We start from the raw sequence: 22,110 nt of genomic DNA on the forward strand, positions 1-22,110 counted from the left end.
GGAACTCCAGGACTAACTTATGAAGCATCAAACATACATAAAAGTGGTGAAAATGAAGACAAAGACACATCCCGGAATAATACATATTTTAATGTATTCTAATTAAACTAAGGTTGCACAGTAGGGATATATCACGAATATCCACGGTCTGGGATGGTCCAAGGAGCCTGCAGTTCCCAAACTACAAAACTGATTCGGTATTACTGACAGTAGTCCTGTATTCCAAGTGCCGCTTTACGTCTTTAAGTTATTTCTTCTTCTGTTGAGCATCAACGCCCAGTGTGTTGTGCACTAAGCCCAGTGTGTTGTGCAGTAAGCCCAGTGTGTTGTGCACTAAGCCCAGTGTGTTGTGCAGTAAGCCCAGTGTGTTGTGCAGTAAGCCCAGTGTGTTGAGCAGTAAGCCCAGTGTGTTGAGCAGTAAGCCCAGTGTGTTGAGCAGTAAAGCCCAGTGTGTTGAGCAGTAAGCCCAGTGTGTTGTGCAGTAAAGCCCAGTGTGTTGAGCAGTAAGCCCAGTGTGTTGCGCCTCGCAAGCAAAATCGTTCCGGGAAGTGCAGAGTACGAGATGTGCTAATCAGTGCGCTGATAAAGAAGTAGCAGATAAGACGTGCAGCTGAGTTCGCACTGGCTTCACAATTTCTCTGTTTAACAGAAGCTTCTACCTGAAGACTGCCGTGCACTGGAAACTTAATTTCAGGTAAGTGATGTTCTTCTAACGTATTCTATTCAGCATTCTCAGATTATTGCTTCATTATTTTCATTATAATGGCTGTCACTTACAATTAATGAGACAACCCCACGTAAGTTAAACAGGAAGTAAGACACAAATAATGAAGGAAAGAAAACTTAAGAGTTAAACCAGGAATTAACAATAATAGAAAAATAAATATATAAATTAATAATTAATGGCGTACGACCATCGTAGGTCTTTCGAGTTGACGGTAATGGGCGTTCGGCGCATTTTTGAAGGTGGGGATGAACCTTGGATGACGTCACAAACAACACAGTCCCCGAGCTAGCTGAACTGACCACCAGCTAAGCAAGGACTGAGTTAATACGACAGCTCGGTGCTGTGAAGTTATTTGTTTCACGTCGCTCCGACACAGACAGGCATTGGTGTAGCCTTGTTGAGAAAATGGGAAACCACGGAAACCACCTTCAGTGGGGTTTGAACGCACCACCTCCCTAATGGAAACTCACTGCAACGTGATCCAGAACCCGTGACGAACTTAAAGTGAAACTTATGTCCTGAATGTTACTCTGTGTTAGTGTTTCTTACCTCCAAACACCAGGGGTTCGACTTCTATGACATATCAGAGGAGTACGTCTCATTTTCCGAACGGAAGTTAAATCAAACACTTTTTAAGCCATAACTCGGTTCTTATCGCTCATATAAATTAATATATCTTACTATCCTTTTCACCAGTTAATCTGTATTTACGGCCGGCTTATCTCGATTCCAGTCCTATACTGGATGTATCCAGTGTCTCTGTGATGGTCGCACCCGGACACTCGTCGTCACAAGACAGTATTGTATATGCTGGAATTTGGAATAAAGCCATATCGATACTTATAAATGTAATTATTCTTAAGAAGGAGTTTCAATAATCCTATTTTAACAACCGTTTTTCCAGTATTTTGGATAAAATAGGAACGATGAGGATCGGTCTGTAGTTGTTTATGCCTAATTTATGTAAGCCCTTATGGACGGGCAAAACTTAGGCAGTTTTTAACAACTGAGGAACTTTACCTACAGCTAACGATTTATTAATAAATGCAGTGATGTATGAAACTAATTCGGTTGATAACTGTTTGAAAATTGTGTTGCTTAAACCATAACTACTGGATTTTTAGTTCTTTTATCATACATGCTGCTTCTTCGTTGTCAGTTGGATACAATCACAAAGATATCTTTGTGGATTACTGGTGTTACAGTTAGATCCTGGCCAACAATATTAAAATATTCATTTAATATTGTTGAAATATCCAGGGGTTGGTTTTCATAATATTAATTTTTAGCTGAGTAGGCTATCTCGTTCATTAACTTCCAATTATTTGTACTAAACAATAATCTGTTACTGTAATAAGAACTCCAGCTTCTCTCGTAAGTTTAGTGATCTTATTACACAGTATTTTATATTCGTCCTTTAGATATCCTTAGACATACTGGCATCTCCTTTATGAGATTGCGGAGTTCAAGGGTCATCTGAGGACATCCTGTATTTCTATATAATAGTTCAGTTATTGTCTTAAAACTGCAAGTGCAGTGCACCCTTCGGGTAAGAGGTAATTTAACTTATTGGCAGTTGGTGTCTTAATGCTTATTTTTAGGCGATGCGTTCTGGAGAATACTACTAGTGCCCCTTACTGGAATGTAAAGTACATTGTGATCACTGAAGTCACTATAAACTTTAACAGAGTGCACTGATATAAATATTATCCAGAAATGTGGAACTCTTTTCTGTCACTCTAGTGGGGTACGATATTTGTTATTAGCATTCTCCTAGTTGTCCGACTAATTGGCTGAACGGTCGGCTTACTGGCCTTCGGTTCAGAGGGTCCCGGGTTCAATTCCCGGCCGGGTCGCGTATTTTATCCTTCACTGGTTAATTCCAATGGCCTGGGGGGCTGGGTGTTTGTGCTGTCTCCAACATCCTGCACCTCACACACCACACATAACACTATCCTCCACCACAATAACACACAGTTCCCTACACATGGCAGATGCCGCCCACCCTCATCGGAAGGCTAAAAATAGCCACACGAAATTATTATTATTATTATTATTATTATTATTATTATTATTATTATTATTATTATTATTATTATACTAGTTTACACAACTCAATGGAATTTGTGATTATTTTAGGACTTGCTTTACGTCGCACCGACACAAATACGTCTTATGGCGACGGTGGGATAGGGAAGGCCTAGGAATGGGAAGGAAACGGCCGTGGCCTTAATTAAGGTTCAACCCCAGCATTTGCTTTGTGTGGAAATGGGAAATCACGGAAAAGCAAATTCGGGGCTGCCGACAGTGGGGCTCGAACCCACTATCTCCAGGATGCGAGCTCACAGCTGCGCGCTCCTAATCGCACGGCCAACTCGCCCGGGTTTGTGATATTTTAACAATATTATAATCTCCAATTGTAACACAAAAATGCCTACAATTCTTGTTCCATATTTTTCAAATTGGTTTAGAAAGGACTTTATGAATTTATAATGTGAACTATAGGAAGCTAAAATACGTATTTCGTCGCCATAAGACCGATCTCTGTCGGAGCGATATAAAAACCCACTAATTTCTGTTAATAGCATATTGTACTGTATATCGCTACATTTTGTGCTCTGATAAGAATTCCACATCCCCTATCGCAATCTCTAGAGAAAAAATAAGTATCATATTTGTTCAGCATAAAACATTTCTCTTCTTCAGGTGCTTGTGAGAGTAGACATTCCTAGCCACTTATTGCCAAGACTGCCTCTGTGGATCAGCGGTATCACAAGGTAGCGGGTTCAAACCCGGCAGAGGTAGTCCATTCGACACTCCATGTCGTACGATGTCGGCATGTAAAAGGTCTCTGGTGACACCCGACGAAATTCATTTAATTTCAGCTATAGACGCCCAAGAGAGTTTCGGTTTACCCGGTCTGCCATCTAGTGGGTCTAGAGTGAAACAGAAGTGGAAATTGACGTGCAAACAGCCGGATGGCGTCGAATCGAATTATCTTCACACGGTAGCTGAGGACATACTATTATTATTATTATTATTACTATTATTATTATTCATCATCATCATTATCTGTTTACCCTCCAGCGAGGGATCCCACCTCTACCGCCTCAAGGGCAGTGTCCTGGAGCTTCAGACTCTTGGTCGTGGATACAACTGGGGAGTATGACCAGTACCTCGCCCAGGCGGCCTCACCTGCTATGGTGAACAGGGGCCTTGTAGGGGGATGGGAAGATTGGAAGGGATAGGCAAGGATGAGGGAAGGAAGCGGCCGTGGCCTTAAGTTAGGTACCATCCCGGCATTCGCCTGGAGGAGAAGTGGGAAACCACGGAAAACCACTTCCAGGATGGCTGAGGTGGGAATCGAACCCACCTCTACTCAGTTGACCTCCCGAGGCTGAGTGGACCCCGTTCCAGCCCTCATACCACTTTTCAAATTTCGTGGCAGAGCCGGGAATCGAACCCGGACCTCCGGGGGTGGCAGCTAATCACACTAACCACTACACCACAGAGGCGGACATTATTATTATTATTATTATTATTATTATTATTATTATTATTATTATTATTATTATTATCATTCCACTAACTACTGTTCACGATTCTCGGAGATATCGTAATTTTATCCCGCAGGAGTTCTTTAACGTGCCATTAAATCTACTCACAAGAAGCTGACGAATTTGGGCACCTTCAAATACCACCAGTCAGAGCCGGTATCAAACCTGGCTAGTTGGGGTCAACACCGTCTGAGCCACTCAGCCAGGCGACACATTAAATTACTTTCGTTGATACAACTGATAGCGCTATACAGTCCTCCAGCAATTAGAAATATATCACGTAGAATTTAGCATCATAGGGAAAACGCTTCCTGAACAACTGCCATCACAAAATCACGTATATTCTGCTAGAACAGATGGACAGCGCCACAGTAAAAGAGAACACCTTAGCAGATAATTTAGAAATTCCATTTAGCCAAATAACGTTTTCTTTTATATTTCACTTCGCTGGATAGATGGACATACTTGATATTCAGAACACCATTTTGAATGTTTAGAAATATTAAAGTGCGAAGTTCATCAATTTAATCACTCTCATGGGAAAACATTACTTGATCCCTTTGTTTCGAATGTTCATCACCCAATGAACGGGAAGTACACCCGAAATGATTATGTTAACTCAATGAACGGCCCTGGTGATTCTGCACTTTCCTTTCCGAAAATTCTTTTTAAAAAACATAGCGTAGAAGCACCCCACACAATTATGGTAAACTTAGTAATGAAACGTTCAGACACTAAAGATACAATAGATTTTTAGCCATTGAAGGACAAGAGTACAAAAACCCTACAGACTCTAAATATTGATGTCTTTAGCCTACATCGACCAGCTTCAGTTTGGAGTAGACTGCTTGATAAGAGATATCCACAGCATGAATAGGAAGGTATTGGTACTATAAAACCCCAGCTAATCCCTGCAAGTCTGTGTAACAGTGCACAGATTGCTCTGTCCCACACACTTATAAGTTTTATTATAATTAAACTTCCAGCCAAAATTTTCCGCAGGTAAGCGCAGATTCCTGCAAAGTACAATTATTGCATCTAAGTCACTCAATACTTTGAAGTAACTGAAGAAACATCACCCTATCAAAGATCATCTGTTTAAATGAATTGTAATTTCGGGAATACGAATAGGTTCACCATTTAGAATTAGAAAACAAATCTTCCCTAACATCAGTCTTATTCCCAAATTATAATAATAATATAATAATCGTATGGCCTCAGCTACCGTGTGCAGATATTTCGATTTGACGCCATCTGACTGTCTGCTCGTCAATTTTGACGTTCCATTTTACTCTAGGCCCACTAGATGGCAGACAGAGTAAACCGGATCTCTCTTGAGTGTCTAGGGCTGAGATTTAATGAATTTTGTCGGGTAAACACCAAATGTGTCACCAGAGATCTTTTACATGCCGACATCGTACGACATGGAGTATCGAATGGACTTTTTTCCGCCCTTCAAAAATCCTACTACCTCTGCCGGATTTGAACTTGCTATCTTGATATCCGGAGGCCGACACTCTACCACGGATCCACAGAGGCAGCTATTCCCAGATGATAATTATACACTACTGTTTTTGGATCGACCTCCTAAATATTCAGGATGTAATCAACTTCTCTGTTAAGCGGCCTCATACACCGTGCAGTGATAAAATTATAGACTTTTTTGTTTGTGGTCTCATATGAAAGACATTTCCTTTCTGAACTTCCATATGAAGTTTATTCGAAAATATTTATATTTCACTGAATTATTGCAGTTTTGTCTGTTTGTTCTGTCGGCTGAGTGGGCGCGGCGTGAAAAGCAGACATAATTTTCAGTAATGTTTTTAGGGCGTCTTTTCAATCTTCTTAGACTAATAACGGCTGCTCTGTGTTTTGAATTATTAATTACTCCTTGGCGACTGGGTATTTCTTGTTTTGATTTACCAGTCACATGGTGCTAAGTTGATTTTATTTGTGCTGTCTGTGTGATATTGGTGAATTATGAATAAGGGAGGGAGCGCAGCACGTTTTAAAAGAAGAACTTTTCACGCTAATTAGTATTCAAAACGTCATTGTGATGAAAATTCTCCCAACAGTTCTGAACACAAGTATTAAATTAACATGCAAAAATAACTTACGTCAATGGGTAAATAAGTGGAGAGCGAGCTAGCAGTGGATCTGTAACGTGACCTCTATATCAGCACTAACTTACCAAATTCAGAGTTTAATTACCAACGTTGTCACAAGGATAACACAGTATTAAGAGCATAACATTTAATAAAGGTTTATGAAGGTTACAAGGTTAAATGATCTGCGTTGTCTTTTTTGTAAAATATTTGATAAGGAAGGGAACAAGCAATAGGTAAAATTAACAGGGAAATAAGGAGAGAAATGAAACCAGAACTTTAGTACGGAGTAAATACCTTAAGGTATCATGAGGCAGAAATCCGTACCAGGAAGAGAGGGCGAAATTCCCGAAACTAATTAAAGAAATCCGATGATTAAACGAGAACTGATCATATAGTCATTGACACCAAAGAACAAGGCCATGCAATGGAATGAAAACTCCAAATTACTAAACTACGTATTATTTCAAAATCAGCAGAATCAAAGACTTGACACAGAAGGTCAACCAGAGAGGTGATATCCAATATCAACGGTATCACTTTAAAATCTCCAGGCCGAAGTTCACAGGGAGTAGAGCACACTCCCTAATTCAATATATTCGTACGTAGAAGGTAAAGTTTATAACAGGGATTATCGCAGATAATCCGGAACCAACTAGGAAAATAGTAACAGGTAATTAAATATCAAACCAGCATATGCAGGGTAGATCTCACAAGAAATCGAGACCTACGTGTCACACCACCAAATCCAATCAGTCCCAACTTCTTATTTTTTTTTTTAATCAACAAAACATCAAACAATAGTCAAAAAGGGGACCCCGAAAAAACATAAAACATGCGGACAAAACATGTGACAAATCACCGCAATAAAGGTGGTTTCAGTACTTCTTTACATTAAATGATGGTCATTTCCAAGGTTAGCTTCCCCGACAGATGGGTAAAATACATGAAACCCCTTTCAGTATTTAAAGTGAGGATGAAATAATTCAATCTAAGAAATTGGGCAAGATTTCCCATAAAACATGATATAATGCGAGGGGTACCGGACATAAGCAGAATTAAAACCTGCGTAATTAAAGATGCAGAGTTACAATGGTAAGGTACAAGTTTGAAAGCTTCCAAAACGGAAAGGCGTACAGAAATTACTGACCTAGGTAAAATTTTAAATCCACAAACCAGAAGGCAAAAGAGTTTTAGAAAAGGGAAGTAATGATATTAAGAAAGAACACATCTTAGAATATTATTTATACTAACCGGAATAGGATGGGAGGTTGTAGGAGAATGCAGATCAAACCACAAAAGGATTACATTTACATACCAGGTAACTGTAAAATAATTAAATCGTAATCCAAATTCCCCAAAAGAGGGTGGAAACCGGGATAAACCCCGGAAAAATACAGAAGACTGCATGGCACGCCAGTCTCGTAGAAAGATCAGGCAGTAACTACCAACATGGCTACCCTCAACACCCACCAAGGTCATCCGCACCCGCTCAGCCATACCAAGAAGATAGAGCATACACGGACAAACGTCCATACAGTTCTGTTTACATGTTGAGAGGGACTTGGATTAAGAAATTCATATGTTAAATTATCCTCACAGGCTAGTTGGCGCGGTAAATCGGATGCTGCTCTCCACACGGCACAATCTGCAGGGCCCGATCTGCAGTAGGCTGGCTCGCTCTGGCCTGATCATGGCTCCTTCATTTTCTAAATTTCAAAAAATAGGAATTACATTGACTTTGTTGTCTTTGAAGTCGATACGAAAGAGAAAATATTGGGCTAAAGGTGGTTAATACAGAGAAAGAAATTTAGTCATACAAATATTATGAAAGAACTAGAATAATTCGATTTCAGAAACTTTCTGCGAATGGATATCGACACTTTCAATGATCTGCTCTACCTGGTGGCGCCTTTAATAAAGAAACAAGACACTATAACGGGGGAAAGTGTGAGTGATCAAAAGCGATTAATCGTGACTATAAGATTTTTAGCTACTTGAGCGAGTTACAGAGATTTGCAATTTAGTGCAGCCGTGTCACCACAGCTTTTGCCTGTCTCCATGGCTAAATGGTTAGCGTGCTGGCCTTTCGTCACAGAGATTCGATTCCCGGCAGGGACTGGAATTTTAACCATCATTGTTTAATTTCCCTGGCACGGGGGCTGGGTGTATGTGTTGTATTCATCATTTCATCCTCATCACAACGCGCAGGTCGCCTACGGGAGTCAAATCAAAAGACCTGCACCTGGCGAGCCGAACCCTTCCTGGGATCTCCCGGCACTAAAAGCCATACGCCACTTCATTTGATTTTACCACAGCTTTTGTCTAAAATCATTCCATTAACATGTTGCGTTATTTTCAATAGTCTGAAGGGATACATAAAAGTAAGTGATTAAAATATATATTTCTTTAATGTAAGAGTATTTATTTCTGAAATTACGTATGAGTAGAAAATACGAGAAGAAACTAACCTAAAATTATAAACTAAATTAATCTAAACTATATTATTGTGTATAGTGAACTACTAATCTAACTGAATCTGCTCACTGCCCTCTGAAACACGTCACACGTGCTAGGTGGCGACGAGGCAACTGATAGGTTATCGGCCGACTTTCGGAGTGTAAGTTGGGAGATTTTTTGGTCGGCCCGACCAACCACCCGATAAGAGTTTTGTCGGCCAATCTGGTCCCAACAAACCTACACATCGAGCTCTTCGCACGTTCCAAAATATTTCGGGCTTTCAAACTCGATACCATACATACTTTCACTGGTCTTTATTTATTTTATTTATTTATTTCACACCACCAACAGAGATGTTTCTCCAATTACAGGTGGCTTAGTCATTATGCATTAATTGTTAAAAATAACAATTGTTAGAAAGAACTTAATAACTAAAAATAAAAAAAATACAACATTATTAACAAGTAGAGTAGCAAACGGAATTTACAGCACATTAATACTTTTTCAAGTTTAAATATACTTACTGTAACATCTAAAAATTAATTTAAAAAGTAGACTTTTTCAGGTTCGAAGTAGACTTATGACCTAAAATACTTAATATCTAAAAATGAATTAAAAAGTAGAAATACAGAAACATAAAATAAATTAGGAATTAGGATCTACAAAAGAAATAACTCCAATCTTATACTGACACCAGTTAAAGAAACTGACATACAAAAAGAAAATCATAGAAAGTAACGCATGAAATATATGTGTTTGGTGAGAGATGAGTTGTAGCAATAGGTATGAACAGCACATTAAATCTTAAGTGCAAATAGACATTAGTAATGATAATTTGTTTGCAGTTTTCCCTACATTTTCTTTATCTATATTTAAATTATATGAATTTAAATAAAATAAAATACAAATTGAAACACAAACCTTCAGAAATAGTGAACTGAACTCAAAGTGCCCAGCATAGTGTGACCATTACTTCAACTATGTGCCTTCTTCAATAATTTTTTTCATAATAATTGTATCTAACAGCAAAGTCTAGATCAAGATCAGGAAATTTTTGAACTGTGACGTTATAAGTAGTGCACATTCTGAACAGTGGTGAGCTTCTATAAAATACTCTTTTAGAAATCGGAAGAAACAAGAGATGTCTGTGTCTTAAACTTCCTTTCCGGGTATTGAACGATAATTGTTGTAGAAAGTAACTGTTATCTACCACATTATTGATAACTCTATGGAGGTATTTTTGATCATTTATTATACGTCTGTTTAATAATGAAGTGAAGTTAAATTCTTTCAGGAGATCTTTATAGTGAATTATGCCGCTAGGAACAAACCTGTTATATTTTTTAAAGTAAAGATAACGTAAGAAACGTTTTTGAACATTCTCCACATGGTTTTGATAAGATTTGTAAATGGGAGACCAAATTACCGACGCGTACTCAAGTTTGGACCTCACAAGTGTGTTGAACAAAAGTGTGAGGGCTTGGATATTATTCAGCTCTCTGGTGTGTCGGATTAAGAAGCCCAGTTTTTGTAGGCATCATTAATTGTGTCATAAATGTGTGAGTTAAACGACAAATTGTTTGTGATGCGTACTCCTAGATCATTAATTGAATTAACCTGCGTCAGTAATTCGTTGTTGATAGAGTACACGTGTTCTTTAGGGAATTTTTCGTGTGTAATTTTCATGAAGTAACATTTCTTTATATTGAAATGTAAATTATTTTCTATACTCCATTCGTATAATTGATTTAAATCGCTTTGAAGTTTGTCGATGTCTCCATCACATTTTATTTCTTTGTAAAGTTTTACATCATCCGCATATAAAAGGCAGTTTGAAAACTTAACCTTAGATGGGAGATCGTTGACATAAACGTTAAACAGCAACGGACCCAGGTTTGAACCCTGTGGAACACCAGAATAGACAGAAAATGTCTGAATTACAATTGCGATATGCTACATACTGTTGCCTGTCTCTAACGTAGAATGAAATCAGTGATAGCATTGACGAAGTCATTCCAAGTTCAGAGAGCTTTTTCAATAAAATATCGTGATCAATTTTGTCAAAGGCTTTCGGAAAATCCAAGTAAATTACATCAACATTTCGCTGCCTATGTAGAACATTAAAAGAATACTGCGCAAAATTAACAAGATTGCTTATTGTTGATCTACCAGGCATAAAGCCATGCTGATATTCACTTATAGTCCTCTTTACATGAGCGAAAATACGACAATATAAAATTTGTTCTAGGATTTTGCACAGAGCGCATAAAATACAGACAGGTCGATAATTCTCAATCATCTTATTGTCCCCAGATTTAAAGATTGGACAAACTCTCGATATTTTCCAGGCTTTGGGAAATGTCTGCTTCTTAAGTATCAAATTATACAGTCTCAGAAGAGGAATGAGTAACACTTCAGAACATGCTTTTAGGATGTAGGGAGGTATCCCATCAGGGCCACATGATTTTTTGGACTTTAATTTCATAATAGCTGCTTTATATTCACTTGTGGTTATAAATTCTACTCCTAGGGAATCGTTTACCAGTAATCGCGGTGTATCAGGAATAGCGTAAGAAGGTGGAGAAGAAGAGTAAACAGATTTAAAGAACGTTGCAAAACCATTGGAGATACATTGACAATTATCTAACGTTATATTATTAAGTTTCATACAGATTTAAAGAACGTTGCAAAACCATTGGAGATACATTGACTATTATCTAACGTTATATTATTAAGTTTCATACTCTGTAAGAGTGGATCTTTTTGAGTTCGCTTATTTTTAATAAAATTCCAGAATGATTTAGTATCTTTCGTGATGTTGTTTTGAATTTCAGAGATATAACGATTGTACGCTTTGTTGATTAAGGTTTTAACATATTTCCTGAGTTGTTTATATATTTGTTTACTATGATCAGAATATTTTTGTCGTCTTCTATGCAATTCTTTCAACTTAATATTATGGATTATTTCCGAAGTAAACCAAACCGGGTATTTAGTTCTCCAAAAATATGCTCTTTTGGGGACCGTGGCTTCAAATACAGAATTTATTTTCACGTAAAACTGTTCTACTGCTTCATCTACACCTTCGATTTTTCCAACTCAGACCAGTCCGTTTCTCGAAACATGTTATATATACCAAGAAAATTTGCTTTCTGAAAATCATACGCTATAGTACGAGTTTGCTTTATTCGATCACGTTCACCTCTTCGTTCTAGAAGAATTGTTAGTGCAGGGTGGTGTGGATCTTCTGGGACTAACGGATATTGCTCTCTACTCACAGTAACACCACTTACATTAGTTAAAACGAGATCAAGAGTTCTATCATTAACATCCAAAACATTATTGAGAGATTTCAATTGATACAGAGACATAAAATTAGCTAGGGACTTGTATGCGATTCCACCATTTAACATATCATAATCTGAACTAACTATTAATGGAAGGTTGAAATCGCCTACAAGTATGATATCCTGGCTTTGAAGTTTTTCATTAGTTTCAAATAAATTATAAAATGTTAAGTATGTTTCTAGATCACTGGCAGGTGGAAAGTATACAGATACAATGTAGTATGTATGATGGTGCAACACTATTTTAACACATACTGCCTCAATATCCTTAAATTTTAAATCTAGTTGCTGTGACATGATCTCCTGATTGACAGCAATAAGTACCCCTCCTCCCCTCTTGGTACCCATTCTATCTCTACGATATACATTATACCTATTATCCAAGAGTTCACTATTGCTGACGTCACTACTTAACCATGTCTCGGAAATTAACAATACATCATGTTCTGAATCGGTATTATTTACGCAAAATTCATTTAGTTTGGTGTTGAGTCCTCTCACATTCTGATAATAAATAGAAATTATATTAGAGTCTTCTTCCCGTATTCCTCTCTAGTCTAAAGGCATTATCGATATCACTTTCATTACACTCGACCTTCAAAGTATGTCTGATTAAGGAAAGTATTCTGTCTAACATTTCATTAAATTTCTCTTTTTTGTTTCTACCAGCCCGTAGATTATAATGTTTCTCTTCCTTTTTTCCTTCACTCGTATCTTTTCCTTTCCTTCAAGCTTCCTTTTAGTCTTTCTTCTAGACACACGACTTTCGTCCTCATTTCATCTATCTCGGTTTTTTCTGCATTATGCTCTCTGTGGTATCCTTAAGTTCTGTTTGTTTGAAGGTCTTCAAATCCTGGAATTCATTTTTTGTTCCACAGTAATGACAATACAATTTGCGTGATGTTGAAGCTATTTTTCACCATTTGAGTTTATTTCACTTTCCATCTTCTATGCCATCTACCTGTAGCACACCTGTATTGATCTGTTGAAACTCCCATGTTAGCACACGCCTATACTTTTCAAACGCTCAGCACACCACGTCCTTTCACCTCGCAAGCTGAAATGGAACTGATCGGGGCAATATTTCAGCTCAGACAGGAACGTTCTGTCTGTATTGTCTGAAATATTTCAAGGAAACATGTCGAACGGGGCAGTATTTCAGCTCAGAACATGAACGTTATGTCCGTATTGCCTGAGCTCTTACAAAGAAACATGTCGAGCGGGGCAGTATTTCTGTCCTCAACATTGCCACATAACGGGTTTTCGAGGCGCAATATTAAACTGAACTCGACCATGACGTCAGTATTCTTGTCAGAGTATTAACAGACTGGAATGTCGTGGTTAATTCAATGCTGTCATATGAAAAGCACAGTGAAATAAAAAACGAAACACTTTCTCATTATTCACGAACAGTTTTACCCTGGGAGATGAAATGATTGGGCCACAGAGCGCCCAGCCGCTTTCCACTAAGTGTACATAATTCTGTTTTCTATCAGCGAACGTATGAATCACAGAAATAGCAAGCTCAGGAACGAATTTACTTAAGTCCCCAGTAACTTCCTACCTATATTCGTGCAGGTTGTTCTTCTCGGGTAGGTGAGGTGAGTGGCAGTACAAACAAACTGTTATTGTTAATCAATTTTAAGAGGTTTGTAGGCCTACACATTTAGTTATATTCTGACTCTGATGATTTAGGGCATCCAGTGTAAAGGAGCAGGGGTTCCTCCTTCCTTTCACAACTCCCTCTTGTTTTTTCCTCAGGAGTTATTTACTTCACGATTTTTCTCATTTTGATGGTCTTCTTCACAATTGACCTTGACGAGATGTGGTGACTCACCAGATATTAAATATGGACTAAGCAACAAAAGTGTAGATTCAGGAGAAACTGTATGTGACCGCCGATACGGTAGAAGTATGTAAATCATAAAAGATCGGAAATTGCGTCGGCTGAGAATTGAATTTCAGTTCTTCCCCTAAACTAACATTTCATTCAGCGTGAATAGAATTGTGTTTATCCTTGAAGTTAGTGCCTTATTTCATCAAATTGCATTGAGCAATTTGTTTTCTCACACATACGTACCATGCCGGTCGGCTGCTCGGTTACGGGCGCGCTTTCCGGACATTGTGGGTTCGAACTTCCCTGCCGACATCGCTGAAGATGGTTTCTCACGTTAACACCAGGCAAATTCTGGATCTGTAACCTAATTAAGGCTAAGGCCACCCGATTTCCTATCCCATGGTCGCCAAATCCTATCTTTGTCGGTGCGACATAAAGTACCTTGTAAGAAAGGAACATACAACAAGACGGAAAATTGAGAATTGCACTTCTGTCATTCTATGGGCAGGACGGATAGAAAAATGCCATCTTTTTCTTAATTCTGAGCAATGTACAGACAAATCTCTTAATATATACAGGACTATATCACTGAATTCAATTCATTCGTCCAAATAACATTTTATTTATCTTGTTCAAAACACAATAGATTAAATACGTAACATTAGAAGAGAGCCAGCTGATGACGAAATGCGGCTCTCAGCACCCTGGTGAAATGCTGCAAATTATAAAGTTTATTACGAGACTCGATGGAGCGAGGAATGACTGTGTGAAGACTGACACTTATGTGGCACAAATAAAGTGCTGGCAGCAAACCAACCGCGCACTGCCCAAGTGTCGCCTACACTGAGTAAGTAGCTGAATATAACGAACACACTGCCTCTTACCCATGACCGTTAGAGCGTAAAGTTTGTATGGTTAGCAGGTTTGATTCCCTTTGGTCAAAACTATTTCCACCAACAGAACATTGACCGGCAGTGTAGGAGAAATTGAATTACATAATTTTTTTTACTGTAGACTGCGATCGAATAGTGTGTATAAAATTCTAAACCTCTCGGCAGTATTCGTACGGAGTGAGTGCATATGACGCTTTTGTTGGTGAATAGTCCGTCGGATGGGAATGTTAAGCCTTGAGCAGACGCCTTGGTACCAGTCTACAACGGTACGTTATGTGCCGGCCGCGCCTTTTACTTTCTCCCTTTCTACAATCATTTCATCTCATTAATCGCTGTGATTCTGTTTTCATCAGGAAGGGCATCAAATCGTAAACACTCTCTATGTAGATTCATCTCACTTCATATACGACCCGTACAGCAACGGGGCAAGAGGTGGGTATAGACACCAGTTACGACCTTCACCACTGTTAACTATATTGAGAGTTTGTTTTCGCTATTAGTGGTGTTACCGAGGGACTTGAGACCTGTGCTGAGTCTGTATGATGTAGAATGTTGTTGTTGAATATTTTATTTGTATTCCCGTTACCTACCTAGCCTGTATGGTGTATAATATTATTGTGGAGTATTTTGCTTGCATTCCCTTCATCTACTTAAGTAACTACTAGATTGTAAATTATTGTTCTGTGATATCCGTAACAGTCCAGGATGGTTGTGACGCGGACTTTTGGAACAGGGTGTGTTGGCCCCTGTCGATTCTAGAAGCATGTCCTTACTAATTCTGCAAGAGGGAAAGTTCGCGATTAATGTCTGCCTATGTTCTGGAATACTGTGAAAACATCGCGACTTGATAAAGAGTTTTGATTGGTGTATATGAGTGGCGATATGGAGGCTCCTGTGTTCAGAATGGTCACTCGGTAATCACACTGTGGCCGTCTTTACCTTTTTAAGAGAGCGAGGTAAGATTTCGTGGTCTTTCGTTCTCTCGTTAGTCCGGTGCATCCTCGCTCCCGAGATGGGCTACCTTGGCGTAAGCACTGTTGATCTCAGTTCCACTTTAATTTACATTTAATATTCGCTTGCATTTTCATATAGGAGTTTGCCCTACTCGCCCACACTCGCCACTCAATTACTTCAGTAGCCTTAGCATTTCAGCTGGGCCTGCGTGTTTGCTTTCGAGGCATTCCCCTTTCCTTTTGTTTTGCTAAACATGTAATTTGTAGATTAATTTAATCTCCCTCGGGGTTTGCCTCTAATATCTCCGTGTCACTTGATGTACTATAGTTTATTCCTCTGCCCCGCATCAGTAGTGCTTTTGGTGTGGAAGAGAGTTAAACTGGCATCTGCGCCAAGTTTAAATCTTTCTGATTTCCCCTTATTCCCGTTATGTGGCTCAAATGTCTTAGAAAACACATTAACTTTCATTTAATATTGTATCTGTATCCTGTGGTTCTTCATACCCTCAAAATTGTATTGTAGAAGTTGCATTATGTTAAGATATCTGCAGTTAACCTCTTGACGTAATGGCAAAGCACTTGGCAAAGTACATCTAATTTATATTTTGAAAATGGTGTAACTAGATTGTTTGGATAGATGAATTTTGTTCGGAATTTACCTTGTAATGTTTGTTTCGGAAAATAATACCTTGAATCAAGACATCACAGTTGATTTTTCTGGAAACCCGCAACTTTCGTATCTCTATAGCCCAGGTAGGTTTGCCCAGACCCGCTCCAAATTCCTTTACTATAGTCGTCACGTTGCCCAACCTGATACGTATTTGCGCGTATTGGCGCAGTTCATCTGCTGGTTATTGTACGTTAAACTTTTAAAGTGCTGTGCAGGTTGATTTATTTTCCGCTTTTCTTAACTGTGTATCGTGTAACCACTCATGATCGACGTTGCAGTAATTTTTTATATTTTCAGCCGGGATAAAATTACAAACTTCATTCCTTTCTAAATTAAATGTAAAACATTGACTACAGCCAGAATGGTAAATTCAGAGGTGTGACTGTTTAAAATATCCGATAAGTAGTCTCGAGAAAACGGAATGCCTTCGAACATGCTCCATTCGCTAGCCACGGGCCGATCTATGAACTAGGCGGCCAAAGCACTTACCACGTAAGAATCGTGAGCCTCTAGGTACTCGCTCTGATAAGCACGTAAATACTCCATGAAATCGATATCGTTTAAAACGTGACATTTGACCAATATTGATCGAAAGTTAAGAGTATTAAATCGAGCACTCATAACAAAAGAGCTGATTGCTACAAGGAAGTGACGGAGGCTGCAACCCATACGTCACCAATACGGAGAAATGTCGCAATAAATTTTCCCGTGCCACCAGGCATATTGTTGTCAAGTTGTTGAGGAGAGATATTTAAACTACCCGCTGCAGTTTCAGCCAAAGACAAGATTTCTAAAGGGCCCACAGATGCACCAACATGACAGAATACAATATGAACTCCAGTTATCTTCTCAGATAATGATAATTAAAATATTCCAACCACCGAATTGAACAGATGGGAAATTTAAATATCATATTCATGTTAATTAACTGTAAGTTTGATGAATTAAAATACAGAGTTCCAGGAATTAGACTCCCGCTGGATCGTTATTGGTCAGAAAGATAACGCTAGCATGGACGCCGACTTAGTGCGTGAAAAGAGGACAGAAATCGAGTATTATCTTCGTGATCTCCGAGCGATATGAGATAAGAATACGACACGTGACTGTTTACCGCCAGTTTATTAAGTGGGATAAATTAAGAGATCCAAATCAACGTGCAAGTGCCGATTTATGAAATGACCGCGAATGACCCACGCGGTAAGGCACATCGTCCATAAATACGAGGGACTGGAACCTCACAAAAACAGTTTGATACTTTGACACGTCAAGTCAGTACCTCGAGACGCATTCTAAGTCAGTCAGTTAGGGCCGCGTGTGCATGGAGACGCTTCTACGCTGAAAGTACGTAAGTCATTATGGAAGTGAAGACGGACAGTGATATTATTCGTAGTACCGAGTGATGATATCAGTATAACAGTATGATGAATTTTATACACTTATAAAAGTTTCATGTGATTGAAAATAATTTATCAAAAGAAAGCCGATAGTACTTTATAGAGGCAGTGTGGGGAGCCTGAATTAATAAGTTTCAAGATAGACGGTAAAATAACGGAGCAGGAAACTGTAGGAGCGTGGCGAACACTAGACGGCCTAGGAAGATTTCGGGAAGTGCCGGATGAAAATCGCGAAACGCGCCTGGTCGAATAAAACGACACCGCGTCGTAAGCGTCACAACTTGTGGTGCGGGTGTAAGCGAAGAGAATAATTGTGAAAGTTAAATGGGTCTTAGGCACCTATAAGTGTTTTGTTGTATAAATTATTGTAAATTCAGAATTAAGGTATTAATAATGGGTAATCGCCCAGGAGTGGTTTTTCACATTAATGTTATAAAGTTCGGCAAGATGGACGAATAGACGGATATGGGGCCATGAGGCTTCTCAATCGCCACGAGACAATGGAATTCTACACAGGAATGAGTATACAAATTTGATATATTTGGGAATGTTATCGCGATAAGACGGGGATAAGTGTAAGTCAATCATGGTTACTTAACGTAACGCATGCATCGCTTCACGAATCCATGATTTTATTTTAGATATACGTATGAAATAATTTTCATTAACGTAATTATGGGTTAGAATAATTAGTTGATTATTTGTTTGTTGCATATAATATAAATATGCGTTATATCTTTCGATTAATGCATGCTGTTTTTAAATACATTGATTTAAGTTCATTTAAAGTGTCATGTTTTTCTTTCTGCTAACCCAGTTTATTTTGTTTTTCAATCACTGCAGTGATTATTTGTACCGTAGTTATCCATATTTGATACCAGACCTCCAGATATATGAGAGTACCAGGGTGTGTAATTATGCGTTTTGCGTACGGAAGGTCATAAGAAATAATAAGAAGAATGCATTGCGAGTTTGCAAATTAAAGTGAAATAATAATAAGAATGCTTTGTGAGTTTGCAATTGGTCACTGGGGATCGAATCCACGTCCGCATGAGTGGACATTTCACCGCTGGATTTCTTATTTCGGAGACATGGGCATGAGAGTAACTACTGATCGCACCCTTCCTTCCAAGAAGCCAGTGAATATCTTGCCTGGTACACTAATCAATGAGATACCTCGATAATTGTTGCAATCCTTCCTGTTCCCTTGCTTAGAGATAGGTGCAATTACTGCTTTTGTCCAATCTGAAGGTACCTTACCAACACTCCATGCTAATTTTACTACTCTATGAAGCCATGTCATCCCTGCATTCGCACTATACTTCACCATTTCAGGTCTAATTTCATCTATTCCTGCTGCTTTATGACAATGGAGTTTATGTACCATCCTTTCCACTTCCTCAAGCTTAATATCACCAACACCATTTTTCTCCTCACCATGAGCTTGGCTGTTCACAACACCACGAGGAAGTTTTCCTTTTACGTTGAGAAGCTGTTCAAAATATTCCATCCACCTCTCCAGTGATTCCCTGGGATTTATTATGAGTTCACCTGAGTTACTCAAAACACTTTTCATTTGCTTTTTCCCTCCCTTCCTAAGATTCTTTATTACTGTCCAAAAAGGTTTCCCTGCTGCTTGGCCTAGTCTTTCCAGGTTATTACCAAAATCTTCCCATGACGTCTTTTTGGATTCAACATCTATTTGTTTCGCTCTGTTTCTTTCATCTACGTACCAATCCCTGTCTGCCTCGGCTCTTGTTTGGAGCCATTTCTGATAAGCCTTCCTTTTAAGTTTACAAGCTGCTCTCACTTCATCATCCCACCAAGATATTCGACTTTTCCCATCTTTACACACAGTTGTTCCTAAGCATTCCCTTGCTGTTTCTACTACAGCATCCCTGTATGCCACCCATTCACTTTCTATATCCTGAACCTCCTTACTGTCTACTGTTCGAAACTTCTCACTAATCATATCCATGTACTTGTGTCTAAGTTCCTCGTCCTGGAGATTTTCTACCCCTATTCGTTTGCAGACAGATTTCACTTTCTCTACCCTAGGCCTAGAGATAATTAGCTCACTACAGATCAGATAGTAGTCTGTATCATCGAAAAATCCCCGGAAAACTCGTACATTAGTGACAGATTTCCATAATTCGAAGTCGGTTAATATATAGTGTATTATGGATCCGGTACCCCTAGCTTCGCACGTGTATCCTTATGCTTGAAGAATGTATTCGTAACAGCTAAACTCATACTAGCACAGAAGTCCAGCAAATGCTGTCCATTCCTAATAGCCCCCATATCTTCCCCACATTTACCAATCACCCTTTCGTATCCTTCAGTTCTATTTCCAACTCTCGCATTGAAATCGCCCATTACCGCTATTCTATCCTTGCCGTTGACCACGACCACGATGTTCCTCAATGCTTCATAAAACTTGTCAACTTGCAGGAACAATTTTAAAAATATTCGTAAGTAGACAAACGAAATCAGAGCAAAGCTTGCAGAGGACATAAACATGGGCAAGGGGAGAAGGAATTATGCTGCTCCCTTCATTGGGGAACATATTATCAATTATCCCATTTAGCTTTCGTCAACGTTTCTTCATCGGTAGTGCATAATGAAGCTCTCACCAAAGATGTTCTTTTCTTAACAGAGTGAATATCGCATAAAGCACTAATATGAATATCTATTTTCTAGCTGTTCCGGAGCAGAGGGACTTCATCATTTCTGGTCATCATGAGCAAGAGTCCTGAGGTGAGTCCTCATCTACATTGATGCGGAACACTACATCGGCATTAATGACTGGACACCGCAAGTACTAGAGCTGCTATGTCATGAGCCTCCACCTTTCTATTAAGACTTTTGGTACGGCAGATGTTTGTAACAGTTATCTTAAATTCACGCAGTGTGTTTAGAGTCTGTTTATCTGTCAATATTTTCGTATGTGAATTGAAAGTCATTGAAAATATTATAAATATGGTATCATAATCCCAGGGTTTCACAAGCAGTTCCCACAAAGTGAAAATGTGGTCTGTGTTTGATCGATTGTGCCTGAAGCCAGCTCTATTATCCTGCATGATGTTATTTACAAAAGGGCGCAGTTTCTTGAGAATAACGTTAGACTGGCGCGCGGTCTGTTAGTCAATCTGGACTTTAACTCATCCCAGAAATACTCATTTGGGTTTAGGTCAGAGCTTTGTGCCTGCCATTCGTATTTATTCACTTCTATTTGGACCGATCTGGAATACATGGAATATGACCATTGCTTTATGAATGGGTGCATTGTCATGTAAACGTGGTAAAGGTCGCTAACAAATTGTTGTCAGAGGGTGGGTAGCATTGAATCATCCAATAATTTCTGTCAGTCTTCGATATTCAAGTGTCGAGTAAATAAAGACATTGGTCCAGGACCAAACCACGAAGAACAGGCCCTTACCAAAGTGTTCTCTCCACTAAATTTCATTCATGGAACAAGGCACTCTGCTAAGTAATAATCACTTGGCCTTTACACACGTCAGACTGCGACAACGTGTGGCTTTCCCATTGTTCTGGAGTCCACAGGCGATCATTCAGTTAGCAATCACATGCCTCAGCCTGTCAATGGAATACAAGAGCAAACGGTTGCCGACCAATGATACGAGTACTGGACTCAATTTGCCCAAGAAAAGTCCGTGGACTCGGTTTCAGATCAAGCTAACCGCTTCGAATTCACCTCAAACCGCAGGTATCAAGGGTGCGGATTTGTTCCTAGTTTTTGGTTTAACTGATCAACAGTCTTAAGAACCCAACAGTTATAATAATAAAATAATCCAGTCTGATTCTCGTCTGCACTGCCGATGAAATCTGGGTTTACAGCAGTAATATTCTCTGCCTTCAGGTAGTGAAGAAATAATCCAGGGGAAGTAAGTCCAATAAGTTCTTCTCCTCCGTCGTACGAAGCTTGACGTCGTGAAGCTATTTCCTCCCTCTGAAAGCGTCCACCGGCGCGCTTCCTCCTCATACCTCGCACCCTTCACCCTAGGACTGAGTTCTCCACAGCGTATCTTTAACCTGAAAACAGTTACCAGTGAACTGCGGGCCAAGCGTCTCACAGACAGATTTCCTTATTGATGAAAATTTACAATGAAATGCTATTTTCTTAGCATTATTCAAGCCCAGCATTTT

At 39.1% G+C, this 22,110-nt stretch overlaps 1 protein-coding gene across 5 annotated transcripts in view; it reads left to right on the forward strand.

Moving 5' to 3' along the window:
• Positions 1-586: 586 nt before the first annotated feature.
• The window catches only part of LOC137502690 (uncharacterized), a 91,205-nt gene continuing 69,681 nt past the window's right edge, over positions 587-22,110 (forward strand). For 2 of the 5 annotated variants that reach the window (XM_068229645.1, XM_068229647.1), the window contains exons 1-2: positions 593-694; positions 20,644-20,811. Coding sequence is in view for 1 of the 5 variants with exons in the window: in XM_068229643.1 (XP_068085744.1) it covers positions 20,683-20,700 (18 nt within the window). In the remaining 4 variants the exon portion in view is untranslated. Of the gene's footprint in view, positions 695-20,643; positions 20,812-22,110 lie in introns of all 5 variants that reach the window. The other 3 variants (XM_068229643.1, XM_068229648.1, XM_068229646.1) reach the window with 2 other exon arrangements.

The sequence above is a fragment of the Anabrus simplex genome, chromosome 11 (assembly GCF_040414725.1).
Source record: "Anabrus simplex isolate iqAnaSimp1 chromosome 11, ASM4041472v1, whole genome shotgun sequence".
In the NCBI taxonomy this organism is placed as follows: Eukaryota; Metazoa; Arthropoda; class Insecta; order Orthoptera; family Tettigoniidae; genus Anabrus; species Anabrus simplex.